At 38.0% G+C, this 17,220-nt stretch overlaps 1 protein-coding gene across 1 annotated transcript in view; it reads left to right on the forward strand.

The window, feature by feature from the left end:
* KIF21A (kinesin family member 21A) overlaps window positions 1-17,220 on the forward strand; it is a 101,163-nt gene that overhangs the window by 62,013 nt on the left and 21,930 nt on the right. Inside the window, 15 exon segments of the mRNA XM_068400616.1 lie at window positions 1,153-1,237; window positions 1,414-1,531; window positions 2,814-3,002; window positions 3,942-4,141; window positions 4,537-4,644; window positions 5,743-5,811; window positions 5,922-6,133; window positions 6,804-6,957; window positions 7,343-7,543; window positions 8,879-8,980; window positions 10,761-10,926; window positions 11,443-11,463; window positions 15,555-15,615; window positions 15,828-15,844; window positions 15,847-16,013. Of these exon segments, the coding sequence (XP_068256717.1) occupies window positions 1,153-1,237; window positions 1,414-1,531; window positions 2,814-3,002; window positions 3,942-4,141; window positions 4,537-4,644; window positions 5,743-5,811; window positions 5,922-6,133; window positions 6,804-6,957; window positions 7,343-7,543; window positions 8,879-8,980; window positions 10,761-10,926; window positions 11,443-11,463; window positions 15,555-15,615; window positions 15,828-15,844; window positions 15,847-16,013 (1,870 nt within the window).

Consider the following 17,220-nt stretch of genomic DNA (forward strand, 5'->3'; position numbering starts at 1 on the left):
CTGCACTGAGTATTGGATTTGTCTAAGTTAGACCTCGAGTCTGAGCTCTTTTTCGTGTCAGTGGAGGAAGATGTGCATTTCTAGTTACCCTGCCTGATCAGTGACAGCACAGAACTTGCCAAACTTTTTTGCAGCTAAAGTTAGGTGAGGTGGATTCCACATTATGCAATCCTAACCACATTTTTTCGTTATTACTCTCTATGGTGTCTAGCCCTGATCTATCATGATTTCCATCTGTTGGGGATGGTTTGAGTTTTGTACAGAGGGACTGACATTTGGTCCATGACAATTTGCAGAGTGCTATTGATTTTTGAATTTTACATTTGCACGTGGTGACTCAAATGTGCACTTAAAAACAGTAAAACTTGTCGTAATGGCTAGAACACAAAACCTTTAAAACAAAACCAGAAAAAACCTGCTGTAATTTGCATAAGCCATCACTACAGCTCAGGTTGCCAAGAGAAGAAAGAATATAGAGATACTTGACTTTTAAATAAGTTTTGAACCATGTCTGAAAAACAAAAGCAAAGAAATATACTAAAATGTAATCTTAATAGTTAGGAAAAGTTTCTTTTTGAGACAGGCAGTCCTATTGCAAAAATTCAGGATTTCTCTACTCTTTTTGTTGTTGTATCAATGCCTATTTTGAGCATTCCCTTGATGTCAAAGTAGATAACTGATCAAAAGACTAGTTATAGTATGATAAATTAGGATATTGCTTAAGGCTTATACATAAATTTTCAAATGATTGTAAGCACAGTAGGCTCTGTTATAGCTTGAGAGTGTAGTAATACACATTGTACCTGCATACAGTGTTCATTCTTTGTTTTGTAAAAGCTATTCTGGGTACACTGCAACTTCCATGTGAAATGAGTACTGCTGTAGCATATGAAGCTCTGTGTTCTGATGGTCCTAGTTGTGCAATATGCCCTAAAACTATGTGCTAATCATTAATATTATTTTGCAAGCTAAGATTAAGAATGATTTAGCATTGTTTTATTATCTGCGGGAGATGAGAAGTTGTGTTTTGCCCATGCCCAACTGCACTTTGGTTTTTATCTTTATTTGGAATTACAACTTATTGGTTTGGGGGATGGGAAGCACATGCCATTTCAGTTTGTGAATATTTTGTGTCTGTGCCTCTTCCGCTAGTGTTAAAGAGGATAACACAGATAACGAGCAGGAGAAGAGAGATGAAAAAGGCACTTTGGAGAGAGAGAATAATGAATTGGAAGCAGTAAGTATTTAGAAGCGTTTGGTTTATTTGTTCATTGTCTATTTAAAGATGTACAAGGTTATACAAAGGAAGTTAGCAATGGGTCAGGTGAATACTGTGGCTTCACAGTCACAAGTAGTGGGGGATGGAAAAGTGTGAACATGCTTCAACATCTTTCTATTTTGTACATTTTGCAGGAGGAAATTCAGGAAGTAAGTGATCATGAGGATGAAGAAGAGGAAGATGATGAGGATGAAGATGATATGGAAGTCGTCGAAAGCTCAGATGAATCTGATTCTGACTCTGATGAAAAAGGTGATGTCAGTGCAATATTTTGTAGAATTTTACAAATACTGTCTGTCACTCCTTGGGTTTTGGCGGGCAAGATAGCGTGCTGTCAACCCACTGTCCATAATTCTCTGTGGACTGTATGTCCAGTTAATTCTTCTTTGGTATACTTCCAGATAATTCTTCATGGTGCTAAAACATGCAATACACATCTGATCAAGTGTCCTCACACTGGCTGTAAAATTGACCAGAGGCCATCAGGTGTTTGATAACACTTTTCTTCCTTAGTTAGAATATCCAAAGTGTGAAGTTTAAGTACTGGGTTATTTTTATGTCTTGGGACTAATCACCAAGGGGATAGCTCCCATTCAGCTAATTTAGAAATGGGTAGAATTTAATTTTGAAAGGCTGAAAGTCCATCAGCCTTCCTCATTTTCAGAGGCTGTGGCTTTATGTGGAAGCATTTACAGCTGGCTTACATATGGTGTGCAAATTGGGACTGCTAGAGCCAGAGACAGCATCGACAGCAATTCTCTCATGTAAATTGGGCCAAATGGGCAAACAAAGTCTGTTGGTTCCTTCTTGTTTGAGAGTCACACAAACTGTCAGCAGGAGTTGCAGAACCTGAAAAAAAAAATCCTCAACTGACATCTTAATTCTGGAGCACATAACCTGAAGCCAAAAAAGGATGTAATTGACTAAAGAAATCAGTTAAACTTTTATAAACTTAGCATGTGTGTTAGTCCTTTTTCCTTAATTTTTCCTCCTACTTTTCTCATTCCCTTCACCATGCCACTTCCACGATTGAGGTGGCTCCTCTCCTCTCAGAATTATTGCTGTCTTTTTCTAAGAGCTAGACAAGAAAAATCTCTCCTTGGAGTCTGCCAGCAGTCAAATTTTCCTTTTATAATCTGCTGGGTTTATGGATGACAGTTAATCCCCAACCCCGAGATGCGACTGAAGTCTCACAGCCTGTTTCAGTTTTTGTATGGGGAAGGACAGGTTGCCGGTTTTGAGATTTAAATGTGAGGAATTACAACATATGGGCAACTGTTACCCAATGAGAGAGATCTTTCCCTACCTCTTTCCCAGTTCTAGGGTGGGGAGAGTGTTTAAGGAGGAGACTTTATCATGGATTGCAGATAATAGTTTCGCTTGCCACATTGTGCTTTGTGTAGAATTCTCCTGTGCACAATTCACATGTTAGGAAATGACCCTAACATTGCAGGGAGTATCTGTAGTTATGTGATCCTCACTGTTACTTTAACAGAAGTCTTAATTTTTAATTGCTCAAATCTTTTTATTTTAGAAAATTATCAAGCTGACTTGGCAAATATCACCTGTGAAATAGCCATTAAGCAGAAACTGATAGATGAGCTAGAGAACAGCCAGCGAAGGTTGCAAACACTGAAAAAACAATATGAAGAGAAACTGATGATGCTACAACATAAGATTCGAGACACTCAGCTTGAAAGAGATCAGGTTCTTCAAAACTTGGGTAAGAAGTACAAAATCATTTAAATCTAGATATTGTGTAAGATATTAAAATTGAATTGTTTGCTACTTTCCTCGCTTCCCTTTTCAACTGTGATAAGAAATTGCAGAAAACAGAAATGGTTTTGTAGCCATAATGCCAGTGAATCATACTTCACTCATTCTAGTTTCTACCAGAATTGAGAGAGGTTTTTTTTTTTTAAAGATACTGCTACTAACAGGTATTTGATTTGGTTGAATAAGCATTTTCAGTTTTCTAGGAGCTCTCATTTTAACATAGTCCTTGAGAGAGTTCCTGAATTAAAAGTACTTTCCTGCTCCTCCCTTCCCCCTTGTGATTTGCATAAAAATAAGAAGTAGGATCAGTGGCCTTGCAGAGATGTTTTACTTATAAAACTTTTTTGAATCTATAATCGTATTATGATGAAAAATTAACTCTGGCTCAGGAAGTCCTAAGCCACAAATAGTTGAACTTTGGGAGAGTACTAGGGGAAGTGTTTTGATTGTTTCTTTCTTTTTACAAATACACTATATATGCTTTATATTTATATACTTTATATGCTTTTGCTGTTCCCTTATTATTCCTTAGACCTTCCATTTTGATCAGTGCCAGAAAAAGGATACTAGGCTTGATGGCTCTTTGGACTTTTGTTATGATCTTGTGCACATATATGTGAACAAGGACGTGTGTATCTGTGTCTTCATGTACTCAGATATTTGTTGTCTAATACTGTTAATACTGTGTTAATACTTGATCTCTTATCCAAGAAGACATACAAGGTGGAAAGTTCGAAGCAGTGCAGGTGACAGGAGCTAGAGACAAATTAATTTTTTCAAAGATATTGCAGGTAATGCTAAAAGCAGAGGAAGCAGTCATCTGCTGTGGCTGGTAAAATGAAAATAACCTGAACAACAGCAGATTAAGAACTCCCTTTTGCTCTAGGTTCTGTAGAGACCTATTCAGAAGAAAAGGCCAAAAAAATCAAGTCAGAATATGAAAAGAAACTTCAAGCCATGAATAAAGAACTGCAGAGACTTCAAACAGCACAGAAAGAACATGCACGATTGCTTAAAAATCAGTCTCAATATGAAAAGCAACTGAAGAAATTGCAGCAGGAGGTGACAGAGATGAAGAAAACAAAGGTATATTTCAGTATATTGAAGTGTCGTACAATGAGTGTTTACTGAAAAATGGGTTGAAAACTCCTGTTCATTTTTTTTTATCAGGTAACTCTGTTCTTGCTGTCAGCTGCTCAAAAGTCTGAAAAGAAAAGATATGAAGCCTAGGCTGTTCCTGCAGGAGAGGGGTGGCTTTTAGGTTTAATGAACAGATATTACGGTATCAAACATGGAGAAGCTTGCACTGCTTATTAGCTGTTATCCAGCACTGAGTGAAGAAGACACATTAGATGGAGGATGTAAATTGCTGAAAGCATGTAATATACTGGAAGATGGCAATTTGAAGAAGAAACTATGAGTGGGGGCGGGGAGCAGCACTTCAGTGTAAACAGCTTTTCTAAGTGATGACCTTTTTACAGGTTCGCTTGATGAAACAAATGAAAGAAGAGCAGGAGAAAGCTAGAATGACTGAATCTAGAAGAAACAGAGAGATTGCACAGCTTAAAAAGGAGCAACGCAAACGAGAGGTGATTTGACAGCTAAAGAACTTTCATTTGTAATAAGCATCTATCATTATCATGTGCTTCTGCTTGCAGGCACACACCATGTGTATATGCATTTACTGAGGCAGGCGCGTGCCTGTGTATTTTCACCAGTCAAAACAGACATAATTTGATTTGACTTCTACGATAACTCAGTTCCTAGCTTCAGGTGGTAAGTGCAACAGAAAATAGAAGGCTTATTGAATATGTATATCAGTCACGGTTTAAAGCTGGGCCGGCTATTAACCCCGTGGCAGACGCTCTCTGTTAACCCTCTCCCCCCCCCCCCCCAAGGGAAAGGGAAAAGGGAGAGAGACTTATGGGTTGGAAAGTTAAAACAGTTTTAATAAACTATAGTAATGAAAAAGAGTATAATAAGAATAATAGAAATAATCAAATATATACAAATATATACAAAACCAAGATCGAGAGCTTGGAAATCCTCCTCAGGCAGAGTTGCTCCCCCCAGCACGGGCAGAGGGGAAAATGCAGTAGCTCCCCCTGCTATCACACCTGCAGGCTTTGAACTGGAGAATTGGCAAAGCTGGTACCAATCAGTGGGAGACAGGAGGGCCCGTCCCTCCTGGGCCCCACCTCCAGGAGGCAGTGGGTTAGTGATAAACAGGAAAGTGAGAATGATGTGTATGGGATGGAATACCTCGTTGGTCAATTCTGGGCCACCTGCCCTGTCTGCTCCTCCCTGCAGGTGTGACCCCCCTTTGGCTCTTCACTCGTAAGCAGTGAGGAATTTAGCAGTGACCTTAGTTTCTCTAAGACTAATTGGCCTGGTTTGGCCCAAACCAGGCCAATATCAGTATTATTTTATTAGTGAATCTTCACAAAACTGTTGCTACCACCTTGATTACCTGCAAGTATTATTTTTGATAGAGAATTGATATAGTGGAACGCTTATTTTATTCTGCATTAGAAAGAGCAAGAAACAATTGTTACTTGAGCATTTATGTCACAACAGTTTTGCAAACTTGTATTAATGTGTAACGGTCTTTTTTTTTTTTATACAATACAGTCCTTGTGGCAGATAATGGAAAAAATACCATGTGCTGCTTGTATTTTTTTTCACAGCATCAGCTCAAGCTTCTGGAAGCTCAGAAAAGAAATCAAGAAGTTATCTTGCGTCGCAAAACTGAAGAGGTATTGTGGTAAAACAGTAATGCATTTTTGAAAACAGAATGGAATTGTATTGCTGTAACTCAGAATGCAGTTTCGGGGAGAGGTAATTGTGTCTCTGCGCTCTGTTCCAGGTTACAGCCCTTCGTCGGCAAGTAAGGCCTCTGTCTGATAAAGTGGCAGGAAAAGTAAGTCGAAAGCTGAGCCTACCTGAGCATCCTATACAGGAAGCAAGTTCTAGCTCATCAGTTGAGCATGATGGTTCAAGAACAGCAGCACAGCAGAAGATGAGAATTCCTGTTGCAAGGGTACAAGCATTAGCTGTAACTGCAACAAATGGAACCGGGTAAGGATTAAAACTGTTTAGAGCTCTCAAGAGAACTGAAAATTGCATGGTCTTTCTAGCAGATAATCTTGTGATGATACATATTGCAGCAGTAGTTATTTTTCAAACTGCTGCCATGTAATGCTCAGAAAATGAGCATTTTACCATTACCAAATGCAATTTGAGGTTTGTGGGTTTAAGACAATGTGGAATAATATGAAGACCAAGTCATATTAAGAAACCCCAAAATTTCAAAATCCAGTTAATCTGTTGTTAAAGAGAAGTGCCCTTGGTGGTCCAATGCCTGTAGTGTAGTGTTCTTAAGTACACAGAAAAACTTGTTGGAAAAAACAATTTAATGTATTAGATTTATTGGTGATCTTCCACTGTGGTTTGAAGCAGATCCCCTTGTTAAAGAAGGAACAACTCTTAGGTGGCATTTAATTTCAACAGTGCATCATACAATGCCACAGTGTTTGATACCTGTTTTTCAAAGGCAATATATTAGAGTGCAGTAGAGTTCAGGGGTGGGTGCAGGTAGCTGTCTGGTGCAATGAAAAACTGCAAGAAATTCTACTAGAAATTTTTAAGTTATCCATGAAAAATATTCTGGCCTGATCATTTCCACATTCCAATGTGTAATTGTACTAATTTAGACTGAGCTGTATGTTTCTTTTTGAATTTATCACAGAAAGAAATATCAGCGGAAAGCAGTGACAAGAAGAGTTTACTCCTCAAAGGCAGCCAGGATGAAGTGGCAGTTACTTGAACGCAGAGTGACTGACATCATTATGCAGAGGATGACCATTTCCAATATGGAGACAGATATGAACAGGTTACTTACGGTGGGTGATCTCCTACACACTGTTGGCTGTATCGTCGTATTAAATAAAGAGAGAGCAGTGCATTTATGTTTGTTGTAAATGAATTGCTGTGATGGTGGTATGGGCAAAGTGATTGGAATCCATTGCAGTCAATGAAGAAGCTCTAAACAACTCCAGTAGGCTTTTGGACCATGGGATTGCTGTGCTTAGCAATAAATGAAAAGCACATTAATGGAGTCATGTGCAAATGTATTAATATATTCACCCATATAACTTCTTCCTGTAGAAATCATGATACGTTAGTTAAAGTATAACAAGGAAAGGAAAACAAAACACAAAGGCGCTTAAATGCCCCAAGTGTTTACTAATTCCTTTTTATGTAATATTTTGTCTTTGGTGAAAATAGCAACGTGAAGAACTTACAAAAAGAAGAGAAAAGCTTTCAAAGAAAAGAGAGAAGCTCATCAAGGATGGGGGTGGCAGTGAAGCAGATAGAAATGTCCAAAACATAAATGAAGAGATGGAATCACTAACTGCGAATATAGACTACATTAACGACAGCATTTCTGACTGCCAAGCAAACATTATGCAAATGGAAGAAGCAAAGGTAGGTCAAATATTATGCAAAAATGGTAAAATGGATAAAAGAAAACCAACTATGTTAGCATTGAAAATGTTCTTATTTAGAAATGAGTTTTGTTTTGACTGTATAATTATTGAACCAGGAAGTAAAAAATTGGTGAAAACTTGGGTGAAGTCTAAAGTGAAGAGTGTTTATTCAACTGAACTTTCAGATCTGAGTTTTACTGTCAATAGTGTAATGCAAGTTAAGATTGCAAAGCATTTAAATGTCAAATCTGATGCTTTCTATTTTGCTGGCATTAAATTAATATAATTCTTGGGACTGAAAGCTAACAGCTTGTATCATCTTCCTGTGGCTGTTGATATGCTTCCACTCCCTTGTATTGTTTTTGTATACTTTGTATACATTCTTACACACAAAAATACTTAAATATATTTAAATTCTTTATATTGCATTTTAGTACCTTTTCAGTTATGGAACAGTGGCTTTGTATAACTAAAGAGCCTTTTCAGGCCAAGTTGCTCATTTGCGGGTGACTTTTCGAATAGTAATTTAGTAAAGGGTCTACTACAATGGATGTAGAAATTTGAATATTACCAAAAGCGGTGAAATCCAAATGTGAAAACTCTTATAATGCACATCATACCTTACATGATCTAGCAGGAAGAATCCACCACATACAATCTCCTAGGTCTCTTGGCACATGGTAGCATGAAGTCTGAACTGTAATACTTACTGGTATTTTTATATGGCAGTGCTTGCGTTCTTTCTGTCCCACCTTGGGCTAATCTGTGCTTCAATGCATGTTACATCTCCAGCAGCTTTTACTATTTTACTCACATCAGGGTTTCGTGAGCTTTGGACAGCGTGGTGCAAGGTTATGGGACTTTGCCAGTAAAGAAGTAGTGAACATAAAAGACTTAATAATTCTTAAGGGTACCAGAATGCTTAATACTGACTGAGAATGATCAGAAGAAAAATGAGGAAAAGAAGGGGGAGAAGCCTTCAAATGCATTAAGGCTGCAGAGAGTGAAAAAATGTACTCATTTCTGTATCTACTGTGAATGGCTTAGCTTGTATAAAGAAGGGGTCTGAGCTGGAGGTTGATAAGAGCTTTCTGACAGGAAAGGAACTGAAGCACTGGAAGAAACTGGGAAGGCTGCAGTCTGTACTGTGGGATGTTTTGGGGATAGTTTGGAAAAAAATGTCAGACATGGTTTAGAGGTACCAAGGGGATGAACTGGGTGATACTGCAGCATCTTCACTGTTTTTGTTTTCTATAATTACTGTAATAAATAAATAAAAAAAACTAAAAATGCATTTTTCACCATCTGACTGTTTTTGTTGTTACACATGTAGGAAGAAGGAGAGACCTTGGATGTAACAGCAGTGATTAATGCTTGCACTTTGACAGAAGCTCGATATTTGCTTGATCACTTCCTCACAATGGGTATCAATAAGGTAATCTATTAAGTGAAATATGTGTATGCCAAGAATATGCCATGTACCAGGAGCAGAGCTGTGCTGACATAAAGACTAACTAATGTGAATTTATACCTGTGAAAAGTAAGTCAGACAAAAAAAGCTGGTCAATGCTACTGAGTCACACTGGTTCTCAGTGTGAAGGCACTTGAGATCCATTCTTCCCTTCAATCCATTGCATGTTTTTCAACCTCCAGTAGAGCCTACTTCGCTAATTACCTCATGTTGTTCTTATAAGAGCACTAGCTTTTCATAATAAAATAAATAATGTCCTTCTATGTTTTTCAACAAGCTCCAGAATGCTCAGGATCATTTTTTAAAGACTGGCAAAGCCACTTCCTTAAAAATATGAGCCTTTAAAATATATTGATGTGTGTCATACTTTAGTCAGAGTTCTACCTCTGAGTAGAGCAGTATGGGCTTTTTCAGAAAGCCTTGGGGAGTAATATTTTCAAAATTAGTATTTGGCAGTTGATAACCCTGTGCATACATGTGTCATATGCTCTTGCTGTTGCTTTTCTTTCTGTTTGGAGGCCATACTCAGTGTCATCGAATCAAATAAAAGATTTCAAGGCTATTGAAATGGGCTTTGGATCAGTTCCACTGACCAATTCTCTGTTCTTTTTTTTTTGTATTCTTGATTCATCACTATGCAGATAATAGAAAAGTTTGTATTGTGTGAGTTTTTTTTTTTTTTTTAAAAAAAGGAAAAGAGAATTCCCACACTCGCATTGGCTTCTGCAAATTTCAGTCTTTTCATTTTTTTCAGCCCTTGGGTGGGTTGAGTGGCTATCTGATTCCTTGCAGCAGACTTACTATGAGAAAAAGTGCCTCTGACTTACTCTGTTAACAATTTCTCCTTATCATGATAAAAGCTCCACTCTGTGAAGGTGTTTCTCCTCTTTCTGATAAGTAATTATCGTGTAGAAAAACTGAGGGTACATTTTCTTGCAAAATTGTCATGCCTGCTGTCTGTTCTGTTGTTTGTTTCCACACGCAAATGTGCCTATTGATATGTTGTTTTAGTCCATGATAAAATCAGAATTTAATGTGTAAGTCGGGTAGTACTACACTTCTTCTCAAGTGCTAGCACTCAGTCCTCTGTTATTCCTACAAGTCTTTGAGAACATGTGTTGTACCTTCATTTTTCCTACTGTTTCTTCTATTTGGAAACCATTCTCTGTAATTTCTTGGCTAAATTTTCTATGACTAAAAATTCCCACTAATCCATGGATCTATGGAAATTCCCTTGAATGGATTCTTTCTTAGAGATAGGCCATGCGATCTTTCAGCAGAAGCTGAAAGTTCACTGAGTGATTCTGTAGCAAAGATTACGGTTCTGGGGTTGGGGTTTTTTTGCTGCTGTTTTTTATAGAGTATCACAAGTAATAATTTTGTAAAAAAATTACTTGCGAAAAATGGAGGTGTTGATTTTTCAGATGCTTGCTACTCTTAATTCATACATTCTTTGCATTTATTTGTATTTGGGAGTCATGTCCAACTTAGCCACTAGATGCATATTTGCACGGCAGAGTCAGAGGAGCACACATTAAATTAATGCTTAAATGAGTCTCTTCTTTAAAAACAAAACAAAATAATAATAAAAGAGCTTTAGTTGACACCTAGTCTTTAGGATGTGAGAGGAAGGTTACAATGTATACATTGTTTGTGTTTGTAGCTTTTAAAAAGTTTTGGCAATTCTCATTTTGTTACAGAAGAGTTGTGAAAGAAAATGTTTTTCTTTCTCTCTCTCTCCTAGGGTCTCCAAGCAGCTCAGAAAGAAGCTCAGATCAAAGTTCTTGAGGGACGCCTTAAGCAGACAGAAATCACTAGTGCTACTCAAAACCAACTGCTGTTTCATATGCTAAAAGAAAAAGCTGAGTTAAATCCTGAACTTGATGCTTTGTTGGGTCATGCTTTGCAAGGTAATTCTGTCATCCTGTGTGCTGAATAGTCAGCCGCATGTCATGTTTGCCTTTCATGCATGCTGTACTGGGCATTCTAGGCTATTTCTTTTCTGAATAGATGCTGTATTTTAATATCTTAAACTCTATTTCACAATTGATGTGCATGTATGTCATTTTTAAGTATATCCCCTCATCAGTGCAATGTAGGAAATAAAGAAGGTTTTTTGTTATTGAGACTCTTTACATTCAAATAATCTGCTTGTTATTTTTACAAAATACTATGCATTTACAATTTGGTATGATTTTAACTTCTGAATGTGAAATTCTAAATATGCAATCCTGTTCAATCCTCGTATGTCAGTAATTTTGAAAGTGGCATCATATGTTTGTTACGGCATCTATTCTACTTCTCATTAGATGACATTAAGAAAAATTTAGAATACATTTGGGTACTTCTGTTTTATTTCTTTTTATAAACGGATATGTTTTGATTGGAGTGTTGCTTTTGTTTCCTTGTTGCTGTTGTTTACACAGACCTAGATAGCATACCGCTGGGTAAGTATGTTTAGCTTTCTGTGTACTGTACAGCTGCATGAGTTACTAATTCATTCATGTTCACTAACTGGTGCATCTTAGAATGTGTGAGTGTGTGAAGTTTGCATGAACTATTCTGTAAATGGTTCTCATTATCATGAGCTTACAGAGCATTTCTTCCTTTCTGAAACCACCCATAGCCCTCATCTTAGTTAGATTTGTCAGGGAAGAAGTGAAAACAGTAAGCAGAGCTGTATTTCAAATTTATGACTTGCTGCTTATGATTATACAGTATGTTCAGACTACATAAAGCTATTTTGTGATATACTACTGCTGTAGTTGTGACAAATTCTGCTCATCTTTTTAGGTCTGAAAAAAAGTAGTTCTTAACAGGCAGGTCATTTTTAACCTTTTATAGATAGCACATTTTGTAATGTAAATATTGTACTGAATGCAGATTATATCTCAATTTTTCAATTGGGTTTAGTTACCGACTTCACTCATTTTGAGGAGATGAGTTTGTTGTTATTATTGCTTTTAAATGATTCCCAAATAAATTACACTTATTTTCTCCCCTCCCTTGCTCCTAGCCACAAAATCAGCTACATCTGAAACTTGAAAAAAATATTCCCAATGTCAGTAACAATTTCTTTTGTACTTGTAGTCCCATTATGCTGTCCTGTGCTAGTTTGCATAGGCATCTGAAACATTCCAAAAGCACAAGACTGCCTGAAAGTGTGTAGATCATCATCTGGTGTAAGCTGGTGCGAACTTTGCCAGCTTCCTGATGGGTGACACCTGAAGATCAGTGTCAGGGCATCTTGCTGTATACAGCCAGTATTTGTTCAGAAATCTCAGTGGTTATTAATATCATAGTGTATCTAACATAGACCCTTGATGTGTGTGCGTGTTCACCCCTGTTGGAGTGAGAGCGATGTTCCTCCAGCCAGGAATTTAGCATTGCATTTTCTCTAGCTCTGGACAGGCTTTTACTTATTAACAGCATCTGGAGCAGTGGAAAGACACTCGTTAAATGCATTGAAACAGTAGCTCTATCATCGTTTTTGTAGAGTATATCTCATTAAAGAAGCTCTTTAACACTTTGCAAGCATGAACTGAGACTTTTAAAACACCTATGCTACTCAGGATTATGCAAACACTTTTTAGGAAGGAAACTTCACTATGAGCGTATCTCGACTGAATATGCTGTACTAACCTCAGTCCACACTGAAATCCAAACTGTTGATAGTCTATGTTTTGTAGATCACTAGTGGCCAAACCTTTTGAGCTGCAGGGAGTTCAGACACTTACTGTTGTAGTGGGCCTTTACTGTTGTAGTGGGCCTTTACTGTTGTAGTGGGCCTTTACTGTTGTAGTGGGCCTTTACTGTTGTAGTGGGCCTTTACTGTTGTAGTGGGCCTTTACTGTTGTAGTGGGCCTTTACTGTTGTAGTGGGGCTTCAAGGCTGGGACCACCAGCTGGTCAGCAGGGACCGTTGGTGCAGGGGCTCTCTGGTAACCTGACACAATTCCCAGGGGTGGAAGTGTGGGTGGCGGCAGATCCTGAGACCGGTCTCCCCAGGCTGCCTGACAGCTCAGTGGCAGTACCCAACTAGCCCCATCCTAAGCAGAGGGGTTGCACTTCCAGGGTGCTTGTGAACTGTTGCCTTGATACCTACTTTCAGCTCTGATATTTTCAAAAGTTCTTAGCCATTTGAATATGCTTGACTTGAAGAAGTTAGGGCATTGCCCAGTGTAGTTGTGCACCTGCATTCAAGTGTAGACTTAAGAAAAGGGTTCAGTCTGCAGAAAAGCACATCACAGGCTCAGGTTTTGACCCTCAGAATGGGTTTTGAAAGCATACCTGCCTTGTGTGTGGATGAACCAGCTGCCATTCACTATCCCATCTGCTCTTGTGAAGAGTTAACTTGACCATGAAGTTCAGTCCTGAAGTGTTGCTGGAGTCACTCATTTCTGAAGAATTGTAGGAGCTGCTTTTCCTCCGCACCTGTGACATCTGGACATTCATGGATGTGACTCACAGCTACGTATGTGCAGATATTGAGAGGGCTGGTCAAATGTCATTTCCTCTGGATGAATTGGTGTACTGCATTGTACTGGTACTGTCCAGTTGCCTCTGCATGAGGATGAAGACAAGTCATCAGAAAAGTGCTCCACTGTTCTTCAATCATTGGTTTATTAGCAGTCATCTCAGCTGCTCCTCACTAGCAGTACTGCCATTACTAACTTTATTGCTCCTTTCATCTCTTCTGGCTCAGGAATTCTTGCAAAATCTTGCTCTTCTGACTCTTCTTATTTCTTTTTGTTGATTCTGTATGCTGGTTTCTACCTGGAGGCTTCCTGCAGTCTTCCTGTGCTAAATTGCAGACAAACTGAAGAAAAATACCAATACATGTCAGGTCACATGCGTGTGAGCCTACAAATAAAACCCCATCTTTTGTGGCTATCCCACACTTTCCATTTTGTTGCCTGTGAAAGCTGATCGTGAGTTCTTTGAGAAGGGGATGAAGTAACATCACCCTAATATGAATCTTATATTTTTAAAAAATGCATTTATTTTCTTGATGCTGCTTTTGTGCGTTGCTAGAAGGAGCAGTACTCTAGATTCAGTCTTCTGCAGAAGACACCGAATAATAGCGTGTATAGAAAAGGTTTAATCAGCTCAAATCCAGATGGAACAGCAAAGAAAAATCAGAGTGCTATTCCTGTGACTCTGCGTTCTTTATAATATTGTTGTATTTCTGGTAATTAAGGTTACGTTGTTAAAACTAATACAGCAGTTGAGTACCTCTGAAGTGCATTGCTAGATTGATGTATAGTTTTGACTTTTTTGGGAAATGTTTTTAGGTGTAGCATATACAAGAAGGCAGCATTTTCCTTTTCTTCGTTCCTTCTCAGAATTCAACTAGAGACTATATATCTTTCCTTCCTTTCTCCAGTGCATGAACTTGCTCTTAAAACATATACATGGACAAAACCGATTTTAATATGGGTACCAAATATATGGGTTCTGTGCATTGCAAATGGTACCTGCTTTCTGGCAGAAATTAAGTAAATAAACTTAAAGCGTCTCTAATAATAAAGAAGAGATGTAATGGGATGTCATTAAGAGATTATTTAACCCTTCAAATTTCACGAGTATGTTAAAAAATAAGGACTTTGCTTGCAGGAATGTATTGCCTATATCCTTTAAACTATGCTTAAAATGTATTATTAGATTAATATGCAAGTTAGGGGATTTGGTTTCCCAGCAGTTTGGAATTGATTGTACATATGCCCTGGACTGGTTGTCTCAGCTTAATGTTTTCCACTGTTTGCATGCAGTCATGTTAATCTGATGTTTGACAGCGTTAGTGTGTGACATGCATGCTGGTTTTGTCTTTTGTGGACAGGTTTGTGTACCCATTTTAGTTCAGGAGATTTCTGTTGAACAGCTTCATTTACAATTAACTTCAATACAATTAATCTCTTTTTAGGAAGCAGTTCTATAGTATTAAATGGTGCCATCACCCTGTTTTGAAACCTGAATGCTTATATACTAATAAAGTGCTTGCTCCTTGTCAGCACAAATGGTGCCATTCTATGTAAGCTGAGGCTGAGCCTCAGCTCGCTAGCTAGTTAAAAAGACATTGTTTTTTTTCATTATAACCAGACTGATTCGTCTTAGAGCAAGAAGATTACAAAAAAAGAGGAGGAAGAGACATCCTTACTGTCCATTGATTCAACATCCTGTCTCTTCCATGTCTTGCAGTTAGTTTCCTTTGCTTTACCTTCTTTCTTCCAGATTTCTTTCTAGAATTTATTTCTGGTTTTCTGTCATCCCTGTTGCTCTGCTACAATAAATAAAGGACCACATTTAGCACAGTATGTGTAGATGTATGATTTATTTTGATTGTATGAAAAATCTTACTTAGATACCAGAAAATTCTATGGGGACTGTCTAGGAAATAGTCAAGATATTTCGAAAATCCCTGCCTTTTGTATGCTGTTCATCTACATTCAACATTGTCTTAGCTGTTTTGTATAGCACTTAAAACCTGCACGTCCTGTTGTAGATGAACAGACTAACATTATTCTTTGGAAATTTTCTAGAAAATTTGGAAGATAGTACTGATGAGGATGCCCCATTGCATAGTCCTGGGACAGAAGGAAGGTAAGCAACCTTTGTTAACAGGTAACTGGATCTGGTTCTAGAAAAATTACTGTCATCTCCTCTTTTCGTAACACATCGTGTATCCATTGCGAGATACCTCTAACGTTGTTTTGTTCCATTTTGCCCACCATTTCAGTAGAAAAAATAAAAAATATACATTCTGCAAAAATATGACTCTTTTCTTTCTGACTGTGATGCAATTTTTCTTTTAGTTCATTATCTTCAGATCTTTGAAGCTTTGTGGTGAAGTCAACCCAAAGCAAGGTAGGCTGTACAATGATGGTGATGAGAATTCATACTTTAATGGCACCTTCTGTGGGCTCTTGCTTTGCTCTAGACACCTCGGTGAACGAAGACATGCAGAAGGTGAACTGACGTACCGTTCACGTGATTTGTATGTAATAGGCTTTTGTGCGATACTCCTCTTTGAGAAGCAATGGTAAAAATGTACTCTTTCAGTATTTGGGGTTGAATTTTTAGAGTTTCAGAAAGAGATATCTTCTTCCAATTACTTGCACTCCAAACTGGAGCAGATTTGCAGTTTAGTATTAGTTAGGCTGCAGTTTAATATTAATACCCATAGGAACTGTGAACATGCTTATTGTTTGCAATTTGCTTCTGTGGTCAGAGAAATGTAAAGGAAGTTTATAAAATAAATAGAAGTTTGACCCTCCAGGCTCTTAATTACAGATGGCATAGGAGGAATATATCTAGTCTGGCTGCAGTTTAATGTCAGTGGGAACTGGAAACATGCACACTGATTGTGATTTAGCTCCTGTGCTCACAGGAGCGTAAACCAAGTTTGCAAAGTATATAGAAGCTTAGCCCCACTCTTGTAACTACAGTTAGCTTTGGAGGAATATATCTAGGTTGGCTGTTGCATTATTGGTAGCGTTCATTGGTGTGCAGCTCTTGAGGCAGGTAAGCTGAGTGAGTTTGTTCTGAAAACGTTGGCATAAAATAAACATGTCATTTTTGTAATGCCTCTGTTCAGGCTGGACCTTTGTAATCCCCACTGGCCTTTCTTTCCCTGAGGAATAGATCTTAATTTCACAGCATCGTTACACCTAACATGTACGATCAGTTTTTTAAGAATGACTGTGTTGCACAAAGCTTGGCTCCTTTGAGGTTTTCTGTTGTTTTCAAATTGTTGAAATGCTGAGTCAATCTTAATTCATGTTGGCCTAAACTGCTTTTGAAGTGACATAAACTAAGAAGCAGAGTTTTAATATCAGAAGTAGTATCAGTGTAAGAAGTCACAACAATGTAATTGTAGCTATTTAAATTCACACTTTGCTTTATTCCTCTGCTTTATAACATCTCATTTGGACAAACCTTACAAGAGTAATACTATACTCCTGTAGTATTCACAGGCACTTGTAGTTGGTTGAAAGGATATCCTTGGAAACCAGTTTTCAAATCAGTGTCATACGCTGTTGAATTTGACTTGCCTCCTCTGAAATCATTGCCAAAGAGTAGAGGTGAGCTCCTTGATTTAGTTTCCAAAGGTAGTTGCCAACTAATTACCAACTAATGATAATCTGAAATGTAGCGCTCTTGACACATACCATGAAATGTTTAAGTTGCAACTTGGTTTTTATTTGT

This window comes from Nyctibius grandis, chromosome 5 (assembly GCF_013368605.1).
Source record: "Nyctibius grandis isolate bNycGra1 chromosome 5, bNycGra1.pri, whole genome shotgun sequence".
Lineage (NCBI taxonomy): Eukaryota > Metazoa > Chordata > Aves > Nyctibiiformes > Nyctibiidae > Nyctibius > Nyctibius grandis.